This window comes from Pomacea canaliculata, linkage group LG10 (genome assembly GCF_003073045.1).
Source record: "Pomacea canaliculata isolate SZHN2017 linkage group LG10, ASM307304v1, whole genome shotgun sequence".
Classification (NCBI taxonomy): Eukaryota; Metazoa; Mollusca; class Gastropoda; order Architaenioglossa; family Ampullariidae; genus Pomacea; species Pomacea canaliculata.
The window spans coordinates 21,889,717-21,913,420 of NC_037599.1; the positions used below are offsets into that span (position 1 = coordinate 21,889,717).

At 38.0% G+C, this 23,704-nt stretch overlaps 2 protein-coding genes across 4 annotated transcripts; one reads left to right on the plus strand and one right to left on the minus strand.

Annotated features, from left to right (window-relative positions):
- Positions 1 to 356: 356 nt before the first annotated feature.
- On the plus strand, positions 357 to 16,254 carry LOC112573122 (tRNA dimethylallyltransferase-like). The gene is made up of 12 exons (XM_025253173.1): positions 357 to 696; positions 4,779 to 4,919; positions 7,428 to 7,526; positions 8,166 to 8,389; positions 10,192 to 10,334; positions 10,545 to 10,656; positions 10,909 to 11,012; positions 11,346 to 11,423; positions 11,753 to 11,862; positions 12,353 to 12,470; positions 13,061 to 13,293; positions 14,226 to 16,254. The coding sequence occupies exons 1-11, from the start codon at positions 565 to 567 to the stop codon at positions 13,207 to 13,209; spliced, it is 1,410 nt and encodes a 469-aa protein (XP_025108958.1). The 5' UTR covers positions 357 to 564; the 3' UTR covers positions 13,210 to 13,293; positions 14,226 to 16,254.
- On the minus strand, positions 14,575 to 23,071 carry LOC112573119 (F-box only protein 25-like). Of its 3 annotated transcripts, XM_025253170.1 has the most exons (11): positions 22,460 to 23,071; positions 22,262 to 22,358; positions 21,689 to 21,784; positions 20,508 to 20,617; positions 19,898 to 19,994; positions 19,523 to 19,615; positions 19,283 to 19,376; positions 18,734 to 18,903; positions 17,812 to 18,083; positions 17,379 to 17,451; positions 14,575 to 17,228 (listed from the first exon to the last, which is right to left on the minus strand). In XM_025253170.1, exons 3-11 carry the CDS (start codon positions 21,698 to 21,700, stop codon positions 17,142 to 17,144), a joined length of 1,008 nt encoding a protein of 335 aa, XP_025108955.1. In that variant the 5' UTR covers positions 21,701 to 21,784; positions 22,262 to 22,358; positions 22,460 to 23,071; the 3' UTR covers positions 14,575 to 17,141. The 3 variants fall into 3 exon arrangements, with proteins under 3 accessions (XP_025108955.1, XP_025108956.1, XP_025108954.1); XM_025253171.1 differs by lacking the exon at positions 22,460 to 23,071 and having other exon boundaries at positions 22,262 to 22,436; XM_025253169.1 differs by lacking the exons at positions 21,689 to 21,784; positions 22,262 to 22,358; positions 22,460 to 23,071 and having other exon boundaries at positions 20,508 to 21,262.
- Between the last annotated feature and the right edge of the window lie 633 nt (positions 23,072 to 23,704).

Below are 23,704 nucleotides of genomic sequence, written 5' to 3' on the forward strand. Positions count from 1 at the left end.
TTTTTATACTTTAGGCATTGTTCCTGACACCTTTATTTTTCTTCAACTTATTGTCACGTTATGGTCGTGAACATTTTCTATGACACCATGCATTTTTTCGCAGCCTGGCTAATCGAGGATCACAGATAATTTAATTCTGAATTAATACTGCAATCATGCAAATTCTGATACCAGAAAAATTCTTAACACGCCACAAAAAATCTTATTTTTGTGTCACAAACATTGACAAAAAGTTAATTTCAACTTTGCATTTATAATTTGTTAGTTTGTGCTTTGTCTCTCACTCTTCTCCAGTTGTTTTTTATTTTCCAAGGCTTTTTTTTTTTAATCTTGAAGAAGGGGGGGGTTAATTGGTAATTTATGCCGAGCCAATAGCTGAAGCTATATCACAGACAATTTAAGCAGCCGACACTATAAACAGGTGCCCTATGGAAAGAAAGAACCAGACTTCAGATTATAAAAGTGAGTGTAAAGCACAGAGTGCCCAAGAGGAGATCATCCTCGTGTGCCGTCACGTGACCGCCCCAAGAGCTTCAAGGGGGTTAACTCTAAAAACTGCTAAACATGATGGCTACCTTTAGACGGATACCGTTGGTTGTGGCGGTAGTCGGCGCAACAGGGACTGGGAAATCTAAAATTGGTATTGAACTCGGCCGGTATTTCCAGGGAGAAATTATCAGCGCTGATTCTATGCAGGTTCTCTTTATTTTTTTTTTTAATTTCACATATGCCAGTTACTCTTTTCCAGTGGTCTCAGCGAGTAACGTCAACGAAACAAGTTGGAAGCTTCTGTCTCTGTTTTGATAATAATGCGATTATTAATAGTCTGGATTCATAAAATCATTACACATATTCGCACTCGCTCGCAAATCATTTACGTTAGTTGATAGCTTAGTTTATTCCTTGCTGCTCGTTTGAGGAGCATAGGGCCTCAACAATACCTCGCCAGCGGACCGGTTTTGGGTGTAGCAATATGAATCGTTGAGCAATATGAATCATTGAAGCGAGGCATGCGAAGAGAATGTACTGAACCTTACAAGAAATAAAATACTACAAAGTTACATTTAACAGTTGAGAAACAAATGAAACTTTTAGGTTTAAATTATTATAGCTTGCAAGCAGGGCCGGCGCTAGGCTGTGTTGCGCCCTAGGCGAAAAAAAATTCTGCGCCCCCCCCCCCCACACACACACCTCACAAAAAGTGAACCATGTTATATCATTTATTTTGCAATTTATGTTGTCCTGGTCCTGAAATTGATGCTTAAAACCTCACTTTTCTTGCTTTTTGCTGTGCAAAACGAGTTATCAGTTCCTTCAGATTGAGTGCATTTGCCAAGTCATGCTCAATAGATATGGTGGCCAGCCCAGTCACTCTCTCTTGCAACATTGTTGATCTCGTATAGTTTTTAATTATTTTTAATTTTGAGAAACTCCGTTCTGCACTGGCAACAGAAACTGGAAGGGTCAATAAAATTCTGAGAGACACTACAACATTCGGCACAATATCAAATAGTTATCTTGGATAATGAATGTTAAGACTTCTTTGGGGTTCATGTTAGGCTTGGGAAGTCTTCTAGCCACAACCTGAAATTCAGAACAGAGTTCCTCCACTTCAATGTCTTTGCTGTCTCTGTGCATTAGTGCCTTTTCCAAGACCTCGCAAGATAGTAGGATGTCCTTCGTTGGTTTTCAGAATGCTTGGATATCATAAAGAAATCCAAACAATGCACTGTGCTCCTGAATCTGTTTAAATCTGTCTTCAATGGACGCAGTTCAAACAAGAAAGCTAGGCTGAAATATCACCAGTAATGATTGCGGCGGTCTGTCTCAGAACTCAGCGCGATCGTGATGTGCTAAAGAATACAAGACTGTCACGGACCCGTTTGTGCAATGAACAGTTTTGCAAAAAGTTACACCACCGCTATCGCAACCCGTTGCATCCACACAATCAAAATAAGCACTATAAGAAATAAGGAAATGAAATTAATGTAAAGAAAGACATAAATCGTGTTAATAAAATATATACAGCTATGTCACAGTGTATAAAATTCATGCGAACTTATCTGTACAAACTCTCATGAAGTGGCTGTAGGACAGTTGCACTGTTCAGTCTGGCACGGCTAAATGCAGTTCACAACCTTTACTGACTCAGCTGTGGAAGGATGATAGCTCCAAGCACCCAAACAGACGATTACAAAGTAAATTCAAACAGCAGCACGAGATATCTGCAGCCGCTCAGACAAGTGAGGTTTTGACATCGTCCTGTGGGTTTTAAGTTAAAAGTTCAAACTACCTCTTCCCCACTCTGGCTGTCCAGCCCTGGTAATGTGATCTGACTTTCTTTACAGTGGTAGAGATTTATCTCTACCCTTCTCCACTAAGCCACCCCACTGAGGTCCTTTCAATCTTTCTCTCCTCTCTCTTTCTCATCTCACGGACAACTATCAAGTAACATCACACCAACTTCTTTGTCCAGTCTTCTAGCCTGATCCGACTAGTCATTAACTGTGACAGATTTATCGCTACCTGTGGGCCTGTCCACCCATCACCTCCATCGGCAAGTCCTTTCAATTGTTCTCTTCTTTCTCATCTTACAGACGAACTAACAAGTAAAAGCGAACTGACTACATGTTTGCTGCTTAAAAATAGTAGAAAAGTGGTTTTCTACAAGAACTCATTACGACTAGAGGCGTTAGAACCCAGAAGTGTCAAAGAATGGCTTACTAAAAATAAATCTTTTTCGAGAATTTGCTGTCAGATTTGATTAATAACTTATAAGTAAGAACTACTTTTTGTCAAGAAAAGGTACGTCTGTTTTTCAATTGCAGGCATGCATCATACACACATGCCTCCCCAATCAGACCTACACTTATGAGTAGGGGATTTCAAACACTCGTGTAAAAGGTTTTATGGAGTGCACACACTGATGGAGGCAAGAAGTGTGTAGCACCCTGCTCTGGTCTTATTTTGCTGTGTGGTCTAAAACTCAAGCTATCACAGCTTCCAGCATCTAGACCACCCTGATAGCAGCTACTTTGTTCCCATCCAAAGTCACACCTCACAGGTGGGCGGGCAATGAGAGAGTCTGTCAAGAGAGAGTCTTCTGGACACTAACAATGCAAAGTTGTAAATCAGGTGTCAGGGCAGCTCCCCAAACACAGTCCAGTGATCAACACTGCTGGTGTCCAGCATAGGGTTAGGTGAAAACAAGAGAAGTATATAGACTGTAGGTCTTAGTAGGCATTATCTCTTAATAACCAATTTCAAATATTCTGTCAATGGAGCATAACAACAAGCTAGCCATTCAAACTGTAGACAAACAGATGCACTCTTAGATAATAAAAATAAACATTACAATTTGACAACTAAATTAAGCGTAATACACCAATCGAACAAAAATTTAATAATAATAAGAAAGTTTAAATATTCACGACCATGAGTCACAACAGTAAGTACAAGACTATTAGCGCCATCAGTGTCAGTAAATAGATATGCTATAAACTTCAAATGGCTCTACCTGATGTTGTCTGCTAAAGACTTTAATACTCTATTAACTAAGAACGCGTTCGTGACATTAGCTAAGTTCCTTCGGGTTGAAAGTTCGTAAGTGTAAACAATACTGAGCATAAAACTGTTGTCATAACCACTCGCGTAACCACTCAGTGTTGTTGTCTCTGATCTCAGCTGCAGTGTTTTCAATGCATAAGTGTGGAACCTCTTCAATAGTAACATAGAGGAAAGAAAGGTGAGCTTGGAATTAGTGGAATGTGGTCCACTCCATCCTAGGGGTCCGCACTGACCAGGCCCCATCCACCAACCCGCCCCTCCGCTGTCTATCCTCGGGGCCCTCCGCCCTCTTCTTCCCCCTGGTTAGCTGGTCACTTCAAGTGCGCCCTGTAATAATGGGTTTTCCTGTACTACATGAACTGAGAAACTCGGTGGTGAAGTCAACCTCAAGCAGAGGAAAAGGTGTCTTCCACCTTTGTCTTCCACCAGCGCAGCCCCTCTCAACTCCCTTCCCGCCCCTCTGCCGCCCATCCGCCCTCTACTTGCCTGCCGGTTAGCTGGTCACTGCAGGTGCGCCCTGGGATAATGCGATAATGGGGTTTTCCTGTCATACATGTACTGAGAAACTAGCGTGGTGGTCAGTCTACAAGCAGAGGAAAGGTGTCCTGCTAATAACATTTTGTGAAAATGATATTTTTCCCTAAAATTATTCATTGAAAAAAAAAACAGCAGGCCATTTTTTCCGACCCCCTCGGTCGCTGCACCCTAGGCGATTGCCTAGTTCGCCTAATAGGTAGAACCGGGCCTGCTTGCAAGAGATGTGGATAGTGGACTATTTTTGTTTGATATCCCTGCGCGAGTGGGTGTTTGATCGTCTGCTAAAGAGTAAATACGCGTCAAATTTAAATAAAAACAACAAGAAAAACCTAAACACATAAAACTCACGCTTTCTTATTGGTATTGATTTAGAAAAATACCACGAAAATGTCTGCTAATTCGTTCAACAACACTAGAAGATCCATAGTTTCTACGCATGAGCATGCCTCGCTTCAACGATTCATATTGCTCAACGATTCCTGAGTTGGGCCCATGTGGTTTCGATGTCTTTTGCTTCGCTTTCTACTGTTCTTTTCCAAGTCCCAACTCTCCTCTTCCCCTGAGGATTCCAGTCCACATTCTTTACGTACCGAAGTTATTTTATGTTGACATTTTATATTAGACATTATATGGAATATTAAAAGTTATGGTAACATAAGTTGCTGTTTTTGCAGATGTACCAAGGCCTTGATGTCATCACCAACAAAGTGACAGCAGCGGAGCAGGCTCTTTGTCCACACCATCTCATCAGTGTCCTTAGTCCTCTTAGCAGCAATAACACTGTTACCCACTTTCGCAGCGTTGCTCTGCCTATCGTATCCTTGAACTTGCGGTGTATAAGGCAAATTAACATACAGCACCAGTTTTCTACCACACAAAGTGACTAATTTTAGGTGTCTCGTTTTTCGAAACTCTCAATGCTGAAGACATTGAAGACACTGTACAAGATAAACAAACAGCTAAACAACGGGTTTAAGAACAGTGATGTGCCAGTGAAAGACGTGAACGGTAATGTCGTCGGAGGAGAGGCAGTGAAAACTACAGCGCTGGAGGGAGCATTTTTGAGTCAGTTCTGAACAGACCAGATCCCCCTCAGCTTGCAGACTCCAGCCAGCAGCTATAGACCTTGACATCTGCACAGACCCACCAAGCCTGGAAGAAGTGACAGCAGCAGTCAAGACAATGGAAGAGCGGCAAAGCACCAGGGGCAGATGGAATAACAGCAGAGATGTTTGAAAGCAGACGTGAATGTGACAGCTCCCAGCTGACTGAAATCTTCAGGCAAATTTGGGAATCAGGGCAGGTCCCTGTTGCGTGAGAAGACAGGGCTCATCTTCAAGTTACCCAAGAAAGGAGATCTTGGAGACTGCAATAATTGGAGGGGCATAACACTTCTTTCCCTCACCAGCAAGGTCTTCAGCAAGATTGTTTTGTCAAGACTGACGGCAACTCTTGAGAAAGACCTCCGACCACAGCAAGCAGGATTTTGCCCTGGCGATCCTGCTCCGAACACATCTTCATTCTGCGACAGATTCTGGAGCAGAGCAACGAATGGAACATCCACCGCTGTACATCAATTTCATCGACCTGGAGAAGGCTTTTGACAGCATCCCACCGCGAGTCCTTATGGAAGATCCTGAGGCATTACGGAGTCCCTGCAAAACTTGTTCAGGTCATTGCAATGCTGTACAGCGATTTCAAATCCCAGGTTGTCTGTGACACGGAGCTCACAGACCCCTTCAACGTCAGTACCGAGAAATAGGGGTGAAACAGGGCTGCATTCTTCGCCGTTCCTCTTCATCCTGGCCATGGACTGGATCATGAAGACTTCCACCGACAGCGAGAGGAGAGGGCTCAGATGGACCATGACTATGACAGCAACAACAGCACTGGAAGACTTGGACTTTGCTGATGACATTGCCCTGCTGTCACACCGCCACCAAGACATGCAGGAAAAAACAAAGGCCTTCTCAGAAACAGCTGGAAACCTTGGCTTGAAGGTCAGCACAAAAAAGACTAACAGTATGAGAGTGAACGCCAGAGTCCAAGACAGCATCAAACTAAATGGAGAAGAGATTGAGGAAGTTGACAGTTTCACCTATCTTGGTCCAAAATGTCAAACACTGGGATGCGGAGGTGGAGATTCGAGCCCGACTGGCGAAAGCCAGTCAGGCCTTTGCCTCACTCAGGAGCACATGGAAGGCAAAAAACATCAGCCAGAAGATCAAGCTGAGAATCTTCAAGTCAAATGTGATCAGCACCCTCCTTTACGGATCAGAATCTTGAAGATGACCAAAACCATCAGTAACAAGCTTGACGTCTTCCAAAACAGATGCCTCAGGCGCATACTTAACATCTTTTGGCCAAACACCATCACCAACGAAGAACTCACCGAAGAAGTGAAACCGAGTCCATCACCACGCAGGTTCAACGAAGGCGTTGGCGATGGATTGGACATGTGCTCCGCCAGCAGACAGCAGACCTTTCCAGAGTCGCCCTACGATGGACTCCAGACGGCCGAAGAAAACGAGGCCGCCCAAAGGAAACTTGGAGAAGAACAGTGGAAAGGGAGATGAAAGGAAAGGGCTGGACATGGGGTCACCTAGAGCGTGTTTCAGCCGATCGACATCGGTGGCGGACTCTGGTTGAGGCCTTATGTGCAACCTGATGCACAAAGAGGAATAGATAGATAGATAGTTTTTCGAAACTCTCAATGCTGCAGTTAACAGATCCTTATTAAAAATGTTGCTGCTATCATATTCTTTCTTTTTTGGCTAGCATGCATTCCTTTTTTCAGTAAGACCCACAGCAAAAAAAAAAAAAAAAAAGGCTGGGGTAGAGCAGTTGCATTCCATCAGATCACCATTGCATGCACTCAACAAAGCTGTTTTAAGATATTACAGTTGGAATGCATCTGTCTTCCTAGCACACACAGGATATCTGACTTATCAGGGGAGAAGTCAGCATGGTTTGTTGATATCATCCCCTAAACTGGTCACCTATTTGGTTCAGTCTCTGCATTCACTAAGTCACAATTTATATACATATATATCTATACAAAAAAACAGTTACAGAAAATATGAACCTAATGCATATGAGCTGATCACATTGTCAAATTTAGATTTTACTAAAAAAAAATCATATCATCAAAGCTACTTTCTTGACTATGTAATCAGACAACATAATATTTAATCTCATGGAACTTCATCCAGGATTGTCATTCACTGACTTAGAGGCTTCAGCAGAGTATGTTGGTTTAGTACAAGTTGTGTTGACTTATCTGTTGTACCACTATTTTGTAAGAGATTCTTAACTGTTACCAGATAGACAGACTGTTGGGAGAAAGCAAATTGCCAATCATTGTTGGTGGAACAAACTACTACATAGAAGCCTTGCTTTGGAATTTCTTGATTGATAAAGAGGTAGTTTACTGTTAATTTATTTTTATTCCAAAAGCCAATAGTTATGTGCTTGTGTCATTTTCATTGTCAGCTGTCTCTGAGCAAAGCCAAGGTACTGATTTATATTTGTCTTGAAGGAATATGAGTGTGTTTATTGTTTATTAATTTTAAATGTGTCAGATATCTTTTCGCGAGGAATTAAGTGTTTGTCCATTTTACTGCATTTAGTTGTTGAAAAAAACCCATTGTTCTTACCAAACTTTGAAATACTAGAACATGGCACTTGACCTGAAGTAGATACTCTATTAGCTTAAAGGATGAACTTCTATCATCTGACAGAAAAGAATGGTTTGACCTGGGGATGGGAGATGAGGGATGAGGGTAAATAGGATGGAATCAATTCCTGAAACATAGCCACAAGAGTACCTGGCACTGCATGTGCTACCCACAGTTCTCCACAAGTCAAAACTATTCTTTTCTGTCATAAGTTTGGCCTTCAGAATCTATAAACCTTAACATGTAGAGTGTTTTCTGTTAGGTCTATTGTGAATAAATAGGTAATGTATGAAGAATTCATCTTTATATTGTTACAGTGTTACAATATGCAGTTTGTGAATTTGTCATGTCCATTTATTAAAATATGCTGTTGACTGCTCACAGGGTAAAGGTCAAGAAGCTTCTTTAAAAGCGCCTGTTTTGTCCAGTGAAGATGAATCAGAGAATATGGAAAATGAAGACTGTTTGAGGAAGCAAAAGTGGGCAAAGAGGGAAAAAGAAGGCAAATATGCAGATTATGATTCTAATCAGCTTTACACTCTTTTGCAAAAAGTGGATCCGGACTCGGCCAAGAGGCTGCATCCTAAGAATCGACGTAAGGTGGTGAGGTAGGCATTAGGAAAAAAAAAACCTGAAGGTATATGTGTATATATAGATATTATTGACATACTTCTGAATGTGTAAATGTGCGCTAAGCTTACTTGATTTTTAAATACCTTATAATTTTTTTTTTAATGTGCAAAACCACATATACATTGGTGCTGTCCACCCATCCATTATGTCCTGTAAACTGTGCACTTCTTTTCTTTCACAATCTTCAGAGTCTATCCTTTCATATTGTCATCTCTTTCATAGTCTCATCTGGAGTACTTTTTTTTCATTTGAAGAAAAGAAAATTGATTGATTGTTGACAGAATTTGTAAAGTTACTATTTATAAAACATAAGCATGCATGATTTTAAAAATAACATTAACATTTCATTTAAAAAAATCACTGCAAAGTCAAAGATGCTTTGCTCATGTCCAGCAAGCTACGGGTACACTGAAAATTTGCACCACTTTTCTTTTTGCACACAGCCTTTCTACTTCATAGACATGCATTTGAGTATCATTCTGTTGATTGATTTTCTTTTTTTGTGGTAAAACGTTGCTTTTCTAAACGGCATATTTCCTCTTCTATTCAAAGAATTCTCCATTTTTAAGAGCATTTCTTATGCAGCTGAAACAAATTGTAAGAGTTTTTTTAAAAATCAGTTTATTTAATAATAGTCTGCTGTTTTTTCTGTTTGTTTTTGTTTGTGCTTTTTTTAACTCCCTCTTTGGGTAGGATTTTAGGTCTTTCAAAATATTACACTGTCAACTGTTTCACTAGGATTAATCAACAAAGTTTGATGCCTATCTCAAGACTGTGATGGTCTACCTTTTCTCCAGACACAGTTCTGTCCCATGAACAGTTTCCCCCCACCCTCCACTCAGTACCTGTTGTCATTGTAATAATGTTGAATGTTTTTCAACACTCTTTAAAGCTTGCATTTTTTTTTTCTTATCCTTTTCAGTTCTCTTTTTTTCCGTTATGTATAAAATTCCCAGGACTGTGCACATCATGTCTAGTTTTTAAAAAGTCTTTCTTTTTTGTTGGATTAAAAACACATCCAACTTATTGTGAACATTGGTCACACCATGAAAGACAAAACTTGCAGAGTACTAATTTTATGGGTAAATAATTTGATATTCAAGATTCTTGTTGTCTTTGGGGTTTTTTCTATATCCAAGCAATTGCTCAACATCCATAGGTTTGGAAAAGTAAAACTTTAATTTTTATTTTCACATTTCATAGTTTTAATTAATATCCACAACACATTGCAATCCTCGCGTAAGCTGTTGGTAGTAAGTTAACTGAGATCTAGTACAGAATACTATGAAAGTGAAAAAAGGTGTAAGAATGCCGCTCTGTCCCATCGATGCAAAAAGGAAGATACATCCCACACTCCATCTTTATGTTTTTTAAGTAATTATGCTAATATTAAGAACATTGCAATCATACTCGGACCAGACTATGTCCATTGATCAAAGTATATGTGCTGATAGGATGAATAATGATTTTAAACCTCACAAATGCCGCAGGCTTCTAGTCAGCAAGCTTATGTCATAATTAATATCATTTACATTGGACAGGTTTGTGTGTTTGCAATATTTCTACCCTTCAAACCAGATTATTATAAAAAAATATAATTTATGAGGCCCAAACCCGTGAATTTCGTCACAATGATAATGTAATTTTTTCAAGTATGATATTTTTAGAATAGAGTTTCAAATCCCAGCAACGTTAGCTTTTAGAGCTGGGAAACTTCTTAGTTATTGATGCTTATAGTGGTGATGCTTGTTATGTAAATGATAAAGAACTTATGCAGGGCCCTTCAGGTTTATGATGAGCATGGCATACCAATGAGTGATATTCACCAAGCACAGCACAAGAATGGCAACACTCCAGGGCTGAGTGGCAGCTTGCGCTATCCACATTGCTGCATATTTTGGATGGAGTGTGAGCAGAGAGGTACATAGCAACATTGATAAAAGCTAGATGAAATACTGTACTCTTAAACTCAAGAAAACACTGGTTGTGAAATTTTTAGTGCTGTGTGATTCATTGTATGAACAAAACATAAAACTTGATACAGAGTCACTCTCTTATTTTTATGTTATGCAGTGTTCTATTGCGTGAAATCAGTATAGTTATGAAGATATTATGTTTTTGGTGTACTAGTGCTTGATGAGCGTCTTGATAAAAGGGTGGATGAAATGGTGGCGAATGGGCTTGTATCGGAACTATGTCAACTTCAGTCGGATTATTTGGAAAGTGTGAAGATGCAGGGAGGGTAAGTGTGGCACAGCCTTTTGCAAGGTATTCACCCAGAAGTTTTGGTGTTGTTGTTTTCTGGCATAATTTAAAATAAGTTTATTAATGAGACATGGCACCAGATAAAGGCATCTAATGCGAGCTCTTTACAAAGTATGTTCAGGATTTTTTTTTTTTTTATCATATCTACCACATATATCTGTATATATTATAGTTAAGACCACACCAAGACAAATGCTACATATGACAGGTGTTTTCTTTTTGTGTTTAGAGAGCCAGATTACACTCTTGGTATTTTCCAAAGCATTGGATTCAAAGAGTTCCATGACTATCTGACTTTGCCAGCAGATCAGAAGGAACTTCTCTTGGACAAGAGTACCTCTCCAAAGGTAAAGTAAAAAATGTGCAGTAAACGTGTTTTTCTTCATCTGAGGCCAATTTTTCTTACATGTTTCTTGTAAGATGGACTTGAACGCTCAAACATTTGCTTAACTGTCACTAGTAATTTTTTTTTTGAATAGGAGAAAGAGAATCATTGGTATAAGGTGACAAAATATCTTTATCTATCACCACCTCCCATATATTGGAGAAAGCAACACGTTTTCACAAGTTTATTTGCTTTTACTTAAAAAAGAAATTTGAAATAAGTGTTTTCTTAAGACATTTGGCATTTAAATTTTGTTTTATATATTCTCATGACCTTCAAAGGTGTTCAAGCATTAAAACTAGCGACAAGACAGTATGCTCGCAGGCAGCTGAAATGGATCAAAAACAGATTTGTGCACAGTAAGTGTTTACATGAGGTCATTCAGTTAGGATACATAAATGAATTTCTTGGGTTGTTGATAGAGTTTTTAGAAGGTAGGTAAACTGATTTATTTTTAGCTTGATAAAGAGTTACTACATTGAAGGTAAGTGGCTGAATCACAACGTGGGGAAGGTTAATGAAAAAGTTTTCAAAGTTAGTTCAGTTCATAGGCATTAAGAAAAACACTGCTGTCAAAAAAATCCCATGTTTCCTGCTTCATATTTAAGAAATGTAAAATTGAACAAGTTATAACAAAGTTTGACATTGTTTACAGTCTTGTTCTGTACAGCATGGTTTTGTTTTGTAGGGCCAGGCACACAAGTGCCTTCTGTATATGCACTGGACACAACAGACCCCTCTCAATGGGATGAAAAGGTGTTCAAGCCTGCTGTAGAAGTTGTTAAAGCAGCTTTAAGGGTAAGTGCTATACTGCTGCAGTTTCAGTTGATAATTTGTTCTCGGAATTTCTGAGTTGTCATTTTTGAATTTTAAAGATTTTTTTGTTTTGTTTTTGCTATGTAGTAATTTTGAAAGTAGTAAAACGTAGTTAGTAGTAAAATGAAAGAAATTTCTAACACTACTTTGTTTAATCTAAACATCACAATTTACATTTCACAGCTTGCTTTATCTCACTTTTCCTTTTTCATTTATTTCCTTTCTTCCTTCAGTGAATCGGTTTTTATTACACTTCATGTTTTGCGTCAGGCATGTATGTACAGTCACACATAAAGACTGAATGTCTTGGAAGCCACAAACTCATGGAAAACAATTGTGCTTTTAAAATTTAAAGAATCAAAATAAGTTGCAAGTTTATTGTGTTGTCCTCTTTTATATAATTGCTTTTATAATGTGCATGTGTTATACCTTTATATTTCCTATGTTTATGTGTTTATACATTTATCTACAGGGTGAAAAGCCAAGTGTACAGCCTCTGACTCCAGTGACTGATAAATCTACAGTGCATGTTCACAACATATGTGAGGTCTGTGGTGGGCGAGTCTTTGTTACTCTGCATGAGTGGCAAGGTAAGGCTGCAGGACCTCTGCTCTTTTCCTCATTATTGGTCATTGGCAACGGGAACAGTTCCATGATCTAGTGCTGATAAGAGTTTATCCATTTTGTATTTTGGCATTTAGCCCAACCTAGAAGGTTCATGCTGAAATATAAACACACTTTGAATATCACTACCACTGAATTTATATACAGTATGGCAAAATCACTTTGCCCTGGAAGAATTTACCACTTACTCTGCCTTTTTAGAAATTCATATGGTTGTAAAATTGTCTGAAGTTTTTATCATACTCCTGAAAAATTCAAGAGGGAATTCTTTCGATAAATGAATTTCAAGTTAATGCAAGAAAAAAATGAAAGCTGCCAATAAGCCTGCCTTTTTGGTATTAACTCCAAGTTTTATTTGGGCATGGAGTGTTAAGTAAAACTATTGATGATTAAAGTAACCTATTTTGAACCTAGATGCATTGTAAAGTCCGAGTACCACCAGAGAGTTAACCATTTTTTTTTACACAGAATTCCAATCCAGAATAATGATCAGGGTTCATGTCCAAGGTACATCGTATTTCATTAAGACTGCAATTTTTTTAAACACTTTTTCCAGAGCATCTGCAGAGTAAGAGGCACAAGAAAATGATGTGGCGAAAGAAAGAGAGAGAAGGAACACAATTTACAAGTCAAGAAAATGTCACAGTCAAGAGTTTAGCAGCAGCAAATGATGTTTGGAGAGACACTCAGGAATATAAATCGTAATTGTGCAAACAAGTTTATAAAATATACAGCGATTTACAATGGTTTATGCATAGATGGTTGTGTTTGATGATGTGAGACATGATTGTCTAGGGCAGGGGGGCAACATCCGAGCCCTCGACGGGATTTTGACTGGCCGCAGACTGTTTCTGGTCGTACATGATAATGTCGCAGCCACAGTCTGCCGCAATCTCCCACTACTAATTACTTGCTTATCGAATAATAGTGACTGTTAGTTATTCTTTGTTCTTTGTTTTCAGTTAGAAAATTTAAAAGTCGGCAAGAAAGCAGTATGTTTGTTGTGCAGTGAAAGTGTTGCCGTGTTTTCGCCATGATGCGACGAAACATTATGGCAGGCTGTGGCAGGCTATCATGGCTATGCAGGTTTTTTTGGCAAGAAAACTTGTAAAGCAGCAGAATTATTCGTAAAAACCAAAAGTCCAGAAAGCTGCTACTCATGCAGCTTTGTGTCGCATACAACAGCAAACACAGCAAATCGTTCAGTGATGGTGAATTTGTCAACAAGTGTATGGTCCATGTAGCTGATCAAGTCTGAAGAAAGAAGTTTGAAGAAGAGTTTGTCGAGAAGAACATTGAAAGCAAAAGACTGACATCAAGAAAAGGCGGTACTTCATTTCAGCTGTTTTCCTTGGCATTGGATGAAAGCACTGACATCGATGACACTGCACAGTTGCTCATCTTTGTACGAGGCATTTCAGAAAACTTTGAAATTACAGAAGAATTGCTGTAATGGAATCAATGAAAGACACTACTCAGATGTGTGGAAATACAATGCAATTAATGGCCAGTAGTACTACGGATGGTTTGTCCATCTTTGACAGGAAAGAAAGTTGGTCTACTGAGAGATGATGCTTGCACCAGGGAATTTTACATTAACACGATTTATTCCTTGCATATGTAGATAATACGCGATTAAGGTATTGATCCAGTATGCTGGCCCGCCAAGGACTTCATTTCCCCATATCCGGCCCGCCGACCGGAGAAGTTGCCCACCCCTGGTCTAGGGGCTATGTCAGTGTAATTTATCTGGGGCTTAGTGTATTTAAAAAAAAATCCAATTCTCTATGTGGACACACTAAAGACAAATTATGATCCCATATATGCAAAAACAGTTTTTTGTTTTCTTTTTACCATTTTTGCAGTTTAAGATAATTGTCTGTTAGTGACAAGGTTATCACTTGAGACAGCTGTGTTTCTGCGACTATTAATAAGGGATAATGGTCACAGCTTTGGGTGGAATGTAACACTAAATGATAGATGTGCCTGTAATATGCATCTTTTTATACTGAGAGAGAACAAAAGTCCAGATAAGGTTCACATCTGCACAGACAAATGTGTGTCACACACTTTGACATTAATATTCAGTTTAATTTTTAAAGAACACAAAAGGCAACAAAGCAAGGGAATTAAATTGCATCTTTCAACTGTTAGCTCATCACCAGACATTTAAATCCTCACCACAAATGCAAGAAAATGGACTCGATACCTCTTAATAAAAAGTATAAGCAAGCACAAGGCCTCCACACTCCAAAGCCCACCATAAATAAAGAGGCCAATACAATTGGAATAATGTTTTGGTGGTCTAAAACTTAATGGTTTATAACCCGTACGAAGATATCAAATTTTGGTTCTCTTTATTAGCTCCAAAAAGAAAATCATTAATGATTACAGTTTCAAAAATACAACAAACTTCAGCAGAAGAAGCACAAGCTTTTGCCAATCTTTTTATTTTAAATTAACTGCTTTATCACAGATTTTCTTTTTTAAACTTTATATTTTAATGGTTTTCCAATAGCAAAATATATAGTTCCTTTTTTCTTAAACATGTGGCTCGCACAGAAAAATTGCCAACTTAAATGTTTTCATTCCCATTCTCCACAACAAAAACTTATGCAACCTTTCAGTACAAACAGCACCTCATGAAATACCCTTTATCACATCATTTTACTGAGGAAAAATGCCAGCAAATAAATAACACAGATCACAAAGTATTTGTTAAAAAAGGAAAGCATTCTTGGCACAAGATGCTGGAAAGAAATCTTGAGAATTTGGGATTATTAGACTACACATCAAAAAAGTAAAAGTGCACTTTTGATTGCAAATGCTCTGAGATTACTTCTAACACAAGCATGAACATAAAGCTTGTTTGTAAGATCACAATATCCATTTTCCTCTACATATGTACAATGCATGTAGCTTCTACAATCTTGGATACACATATTACAATAAACATCCACAGCATATGGAAAAAAAGTGATTAAGGAGGAAGAATTCAATCAAGGAAACCCTGTGTTTCCTACCCTCCATGTTAAGGACATGATTAGACATAGTATGCTTGAATTCATTTGGCTAGCACTTGTATAAGGTAGTCCACAGTTGCATATCAACTGGGCAAAATACATGTACACTGTATCACACAGATAAACCTGCTTCTCGTTAGGAAGCCATTACTCTAACAAGGCTATCAAGTACGAGAGTTACAATTTAAAAGAACTTCTTTTACAAAAGTAGCTGGATGAGCTAAATCTCATTTACAATTTTTGCAATTAAGTGTTAAGAATAATATAACTATATTAGTTTCACACAAAATAGATTGAAAATGCCAATCAAGATGGTGGAAAACAAATTTACTGGCTAAAAATTCTAAGCATAAATCTGAACTGTTTAAAAAGCTTTTAAATTATAAAGTAATGCTCTTATGTGAAGGATTATTTAAAGAAGGAAAATGTGAACATTATATTCATAAAGACAAAGCTCAATAAACTTTTGTAGTCAAGATTAAATAAGCTGTTGAATGTGATTAACGAACTTAGGATGTAGTTTACAGCTACATGTCTGCTTTCACACTAATAAATGTGACAACAGTTTTCCCAAAGTACACTAAACATGAGTATTTTATCTCTTTGATGTTTGAAAACTTGTTACATCAACTATCTGCTTACTGTTGTTGCTATATACTAGTTAATACCCATAAGAATATTTTTAAAGCCAGATTAGTGTTTCAGTTTGATGATTTAAAAAAAAAAACAGTGGAAACTGAGATCTGTACATAACTCCTAAGGCATCTTACATTATGCCATCCAAACTATTACATAGCCTTCCAAACCACACTCATATCAATAATATCATGAATGGTTGCTACAAACATTAGCAGTAAACCTTGAAAAACAAGGTGATTCTTATATCATTTACAGACTTCCATCTGGGAAGTAATTTATATTACGCCAACTTCCTACATGTTGATGGAGAATGTTTCAAAACGAAAAAAATATAAAAGTAAAAAAATATAGAAAACTCTGACTTTATCATGATCACTTTTTGTTTGAGATTCAACATTTCTTTCAATATGATAACTGAGAAAACATTAAAGGTAGGAAGGTGAGGGGGGTGAGGAGGTGGAGAAAAATATAAAGCACAATTTGTGTATAAAAAAACTACAGACAATGCAACAATAATGTATTGTGCAACAATAATTGCATTATATTTGCATTCAGTATGGTTTGTCACAAAACAGCTGTGTTTATCAGCACACCAAACACTGTATAGTCAAGATTACACAACATATTTACCATAAGCAACATTTGAGATTTACAAACAGATCATTTGGCTGTTGTTCTGCATAAAATACCCCTGTACAGAACATGCATCTTGCTCAAAATTCCTATCACAACAAAAGACTATCTTCTTTTCAAAGCAGTCAAAAAGAGCCACCTTGCTACGGAATGCAGCAGACCCAAACTCTTCCAGTAATCAATGATTAATGGTGACCATAAGTTAACAAATAAGTCTTGATAACCAAGATTTTTGTACAAACCAGTTTGCCCTACCATCAGACTGAAATGTAATAATGAAATAGTTATTCACAGAGTTCATTTCAGCAAGATTTAATCAATAACAGATGACAGGGTTACTCTTTACAAAGGAAACAACCTGATGAAATCTTCAGGTGTGAGCACCTTTTCAGACTTATTGCTCTCTCCAACACAGGGGTGACCCAAAGACTGAAACATAATCATTCAAAGACAGCACAAAGTTAGTTCCAACTGACGCAGTCCATGATGATGGATCTTTCATGACAATTTAACTAAGCTAATAAAGGCAGCGTCATACCATCTTAACAAGTCTACACTCATTTTCTTTTTCATTTTTACCTGCCAGTAAATGCTGCAGCAATGACTGCACATGGCCAAGAGATCTGCATATGTCTCCTTCCTCCCAAAACGTCTGGTGATAAATTTGAAATAAAAGTAGTTAACTTGATTAACTTCCAGCAAACCCTCTTTTGAGTATTTACCTTTCCACCCAAACAACCCAGGTAAAATTAATGACTTCCAGTAGGATCTCTTCAAAAGATAATTGCTCCCCACTTCAATGATTCAACTTCTCTTATCATCTATATCTCATTTTCAATCATCTTGAATGTTCATACACACAACACACATGCTACCCGAGATTAACTAGTACAGAACGAGAAACAAAGCTTAAAGCTTTTTACAAATAAAAAATATGTATTTAAAACAGAAAAGAAGCCAGAGTCAACATTTACCCGGAAAAGCACAGAGCATGTAAATAGTCTTAACCTACTTGTAACATCTCTTGTAAATATACTTCCAGTCAACATTGTCCAAGGTCTCAGCACTGTCCACATGTTTGGGCAAGAAAGTGAGCAGCTGACGACCTGAGAAATGGAACAGGCATAGATTGCGCCAGAGGGAGGATTCTTGGCTCACAATGTGCAGAGTCTGGGCAGTCTGGCCAGTATGGATGACATCACGATGATCAGCAATTTGGAAAAGGATCTGCCGCAGGCAGTCTTGAGGCAAGTCCGAAAGCAGGATCCTAGAATCTTTTTCCCTCTAAAGTCCACATAGACAAAAGTAACAATTATTAGATTTAAAACACTTTGAGGGTGAGGGGAAACATGATATTATCAGTAACTAATAAATTTGCTACAAAGCTAACAATGCAAAAAAAAAAAAAAAGTTCTGCTAAATCATTTGTATTGAAGATAAAAAAATTGAAATGACAATTGCTTTGTCTCTGACTTAGAGATGTTAAAGGAAATGATGTTTAAACTGGAAGCTAATGTAGCAACATAGCAAAGCAGACACCACTTTAAGCAGATGCAATATGCTGAGAAACAGCAGCATGACTGAGATTTGAATCTAGAACACTGACCCTATGTGTGTGTGAGTGAATGTTCATTTAATGCATATCCTAAAGATGATCTCAAGCACCTGAATGTGTTTAAAATACTTTGAGTGTATGTGTTAAAAGCACAATATTAATGTGTTATATTATTATTAATGTGTTGTTTTTATTAGCTGAGCTCCTGCACCACCCCACTCTCCGACAGCCGCACATCTTCTTTCATCAGATATACAAGGGAATACAAGAAGTCTGGCTCCACACTACAGCAAAGGTAAAAGTTATTCAGTATATTTTAAGAACCTATAATCATTCAAACATATTACAATTAAAAACTATAAAAAAAAAGGAACACAACCTCTTTAAGCTGGTAGTCTGCAAGTTTATTGGACAGCTTTATGAGCATCTGGATATGCTGATTCCACAGACAGTTGCTTCCAATGTGCGAGTCCTTTCCATTCTCTAGTGCCTGTTCAGCCTGAATTATCAACTTTTTTACAGGCCCAAAATTCATCTCTGTTCGTACAGCTATTGTGAAAAAAAACACAGTTTGACATGATGTTTCTATTCACCTTGACAGTTTATAATAATTATGTGTAAATTACCGTTCGTTTGTTAAAAACTCTATGGTCAACTTTGAGGTGAGTAAAGCACTTTCAGTATCATGCCATTATCACTCCTATCAAAGCTTATTTTTAATAATGTACGTATAATCTGCAGACTGTCTTGCACTTGTGTTTGATTAGAAAGTAGATGGATGCATGGCATTTATTAAATGTGCATCTAATATCATTCTCTGTTATGCAGCTTTAAGGACCATTTTCCTCCTATATCCAAATATCCAAAACCACACAATATGTATTTTTAAAACAACTCCACTTTTAATTACAATTACCTATTAAATTACCTTCATTCACAGTTGCCTCCAAAATGTGAAAGACATGCTTTTGTGCTGTTCCACTTAGATTTGCCAATTTTCCTTCAAATATCAACTGCAAAAGCTAAACAAAAAGGACAGTCAGTTTTTTACCCTTCTAAAACTTAAAAAAAAATGCTCTCAAATTGTTTGAAAAAATAAAATTCTTATTAAGAACTGAAATATAATAAGAATAAGAAAAAAAGAAAATAATATCAATTTTACGCTTGCCTTGCAGACAAAGTTTGCACGTCGAATATCCTTAACTGCCCCTGCCATATCGAGACGTAACAGTGCCTCACTGAGAGAAACCAACTCTTTACGCTGTGCAACAGATAAAAAACACACACACACACATGCACAGAACATAAACAGTGAAATTTGTATATTTTCTGCAATGCCAATAGAGTCTAGTCAAGACTAAATGAGGGATATTTACCTTATGTTTCTCTTGTTTTCTTTTTTCTCAATGTTAAAAAAATGTATAAATTTAATTGCATTTTTGCAGCTTTTTTTCTGTAGCACTATTTCCCTCATGTTGAAAAAAATGTTGGGAACTAAAATAACTTCAAACAGGTTATGTGTGAATAGTGCTTTAAACTCTACCTCTTTTGTGGTTCCTTTGTTATAAAATATATGTGGCTGTCTTCTCTCCATTGTTTGTCTGTGAGGCCCTGAGTCTGCTAAAGCCATCCGGATTAGTCTGAAATTCAATGAAACCATCAAACGCCATTTCACAATATTTTGACTTTACCTTTATGACATTATTGGCTAGCTTACATGACTTGAAGGTGCTGGTCAAATAAATATAATATATGAAGGCAGTTAAAAAAAAAAAAAATACAACCGCGGTGTGCTTGAAAAAAGAGAATATTACATTATTCTAGATGCTCCATCGGCTAGAGAATTCAGTTTCCATAAATTTTATTTCATGCTTTCTTTGCCTCACCTTGTCAATGAATGCACTGACCGATTTCTTCGCGTTCTTGGAGGGGAAAAAAAGATACTTTTCCATATGCTATATATTCCGACCCTACGTAGACGTCCGTACCTTCGTGAAATTTAATTATAGTGAATATAATAAAAATACAAAATCCTACCTTTCATAGTAAGCAGCAGAAAGCTTCCCATTTTCTTTGACGTAACAGAGATGTAATTTTACAGGTGTATACACCGTATGGAAGCAGATAACAGTATAAACAATATTCCTCACTACCTTGCAACCACATTTTCGTTGAGATTTTCGAAGACTTTAATTCTCCATAGTCGAAGTCGCTCCCAGCCTTCCGACGTTCGGACCCACTGATCACCAGGAGAACGCCAGTCCTGACCAAGGAACGGCATCGTTATGCAGTTAGTACAGAGGAAACACACGGCACACACGCGCACACAGAAGACGAAAGACAAAACAATCTGCGCACTGTTTATCCACACATGCAAATGACGGTCTAGCAATACGGGCAAATCGCAGCCTTTTATACCATTGGTCACAAGACGTACATCTCGCGTTCCCATTGGTTATAATTCTGGAAGAATACGTCAGCTTCACATGGCTTTGTTTACATCTCTCAGCTGATCAGCCCTGCCACAAAACGCTCCTCTAAAGAAGCCAGCACAAACTTTTTCCCTCGACTTTTGAAAAGATTAACATGAGTAAAAGGGTTAAATGTCTGATGAGGCCGAGATGTAGGTCTGTAGGTTTGTCTGTCTGTTAAAAGGTTAGAGAACTAGGCCGTCCGATGAAAGAAATTTTGGCAGGAAAAACTGGGTCGTGACGTGCATAATAAATTACAGCTCTAAAATAATGCGCAGTAAACCAGGCAAGTCGATCAAACCACATGTTTTTCCACGTGCTCCTACTCTTGCGATGAAACTTCTTTGTCTGTTGCGTCTCTTTCTCTCTTAGAACATTACGTACGTAGTCTTATATCCTCCCTGACCCCATTAATTCACCCCCCTCAGAAAAAGGTTTCAGACGTTTTAGGTGCAACTAGGGCGGCTTAAGAGCTTGGCTAAGTTTGCTGTACTTTTGATATGCTCCTGAAATGTTATACTGCCTCTATTAAGTTGCTGAAACCATATCACTATTTTACGTTGAACAAAAAAGTCTTGAAAATGTAGGATTTTCCGAAGCTATATGTGACGTGACTGATGTATATATATATTACATCATAAGAAAAAAAACCACCTGCATTGATGAACAAGTCTAAATTCAGTATATTTTGTGATCCCTCAATGCACTTTGTAATAGAACCCATTGTAAAATTTTTTTTTCAACTCCGATTTAAGTTCCTGTGGTCGTACTGGGCCAGTCACTATATACAATATGAATGTGTGCAGACGTCAAGCAGTCTGTTGATGATTGTTCTAAATATGTGTCTGGATATAAGCACTTACTGTGGCAATCATAGAGATGAGTGTTTTTTCGCTGCACCCTGAACTCTCTTGTTTTGTGACTCATTCAGCCTCTCAAAGTGTCCTCACACCAGTGCCCTTCACATTAGTCAAAATACCATACCATTAGACAATCTTTCGATAGTCTTGTAAAATCTACCTAAGTCCATCCAGATATGTGTAAATGTAGAGATACGCACCTATATTTACATCTATTCTACGAGTATACAGTCATATATAAAGATAGATAAAGATCCATCGACGGATTTACATCTATTTTAAGCATATGCAATTATATATATATATAAAGATGGATTTACAACATCTATTCTAAATATTCAAAATTATGCATTTATATGTTGCATTTCTGAAATTGGTGCTGATGTACGGAACACTGTCACCAATTCAAAAGTTCTTAATTTAGTCTTTGCTGTCACCTGCCTGGAAGGCCCGCAAAGCCCCTTTCTGGCGACAATAAAACGGTGCAAATTTGTTTCGTTTGGCTTAGAATACTGTGACCTTTAGGACACTCTTGGTGGGAGGTCGGCGTAAGAACTGACTGGTGAACAGACCGACCTTCCCATGATGCTGTAGCTTGTTCGGCAAAGATCAGGAATTGTCAGCTGCTTCATCCTTCAAGTCCTCCATCCCCTCTTCCAAGCTTTCCAACGACCTGTCAAAGTACGAAAGTGAATGAAGGTGAGAGTGATTCTGGCAAATAAAATAAAGCTGGTGCGCACAAATATCAGACAGAATGGATCGAATGCTACTTACCGCTGTTTGCCTCCCTTCTGCCACGAAGTCTTCACCCAGATGTAATAGTACATCTCTCTCTGCCTCATCTTGAAAGATCGCATTTCCTGACTAGCTTTAACCTGATCAGACACAACGCTGGGTTATCGCCGTGCACTCTACATGCAACTTTAATAAGAGGGAGATAATGAACCCCTCGGTATACCTTGTCATCTGTGCTGACTCACTTGCTCACAGAGAGCAGGGGAAGGGGGCGGTGAGGAATTTATTATGCATTGTCACAGAGAGAGGAGATTGACAAGCGATATCAACTTTTATGACTAACTTCCATTGAAGTGCATGTTGAGAGTGGTTAAGGGGGTGAATGAGTGAGAGAAAGGAGTTGCATACACTCCAGCTGAGAGGAAAAAGAACATTAATACGTCCGCGTTTGCCACGTTGCACCGAAAGTGTCCCGCATTTCTAACACTCAGTGCCAGCTCTCATCCAGTTTTATGCTTTTTCTCGCAATTTTAATTTCAATCTACATTTATTGTAATAACCAATTCAAATCTCTTCATATATGCAGTTTTAATTTCTACATCTTTTATAGTCACTGTCTAACTATGTCTGTTATAGTCGCTAATTTTATTGTCTATAATCAATTTAATACCTGCCTATATATACAACAATTATAATCTCTAGCTATAGCTATTATAGACACCAATTTTAATCTCCTTATCCAGTTGAATAGCTGTCTGTATCTATTATGGTCACCAATTTCCCTACTCCTCACAGTTTCTCCTTTTGATATGTCTGTCTTTTCTTGTTGAAGAGCTTAAAATAATTACCCTGCATTTTGATCAGTCCATTCTTTAATTGTTGTTTAATTGTTGTCGAAGGTACATGACACAATATACTGAATATAATCTGTCCACGATGTGTTATTATACAGGACATTACCTTTTGTTGTCAAAGTAAATAAGCATTAATTGCACTGCAGGTCTGTCATTGTGACGAAGATAACATATCACATTATCGAAGATAACACATATGAGCATGATAATAATATAAACGTCTGCTCCAACGGTGTTTAAACTATAGAGCCTTTGACCTCTGTGACCTCCAGGTCATGTCCTGGATGAAGCGGGTGTGCTTTTCTTGGGGCTTGTGAGTCGAAAGTGACTATACAAATATGCATCAATTTACAGCTAAATTTTAAAAGAAAAATTGTAGATACCAAAGTAGCTTCCATTCTTTAAGAGCAGGCATTCCGATTGGAAATGG

What these genes read in the sequence shown, in the direction of transcription:
- LOC112573122 (XM_025253173.1), top strand. Translation starts at nt 565, where the DNA reads ATGATGGCTACCTTTAGACGGATACCGTTGGTTGTGGCGGTAGTCGGC. An exon ending in ATTTCTTGATTGATAAAGAG is followed by an intron (nt 7,527 to 8,165) that starts GTAGTTTACTGT and finishes GACTGCTCACAG; the next exon opens with GGTAAAGGTCAAGAAGCTTC. An exon ending in CAAAAACAGATTTGTGCACA is followed by an intron (nt 11,424 to 11,752) that starts GTAAGTGTTTAC and finishes TTTGTTTTGTAG; the next exon opens with GGCCAGGCACACAAGTGCCT.
- LOC112573119 (XM_025253169.1), bottom strand. Translation starts at nt 20,806, where the DNA reads ATGGGAACGCGAGATGTACGTCTTGTGACCAATGGTATAAAAGGCTGC. An exon ending in ACAAAGGAACCACAAAAGAG is followed by an intron (nt 19,616 to 19,897) that starts GTAGAGTTTAAA and finishes TCTGTTGCACAG; the next exon opens with CGTAAAGAGTTGGTTTCTCT. An exon ending in ATTTACAAGAGATGTTACAA is followed by an intron (nt 17,452 to 17,811) that starts GTAGGTTAAGAC and finishes ATTTATCACCAG; the next exon opens with ACGTTTTGGGAGGAAGGAGA.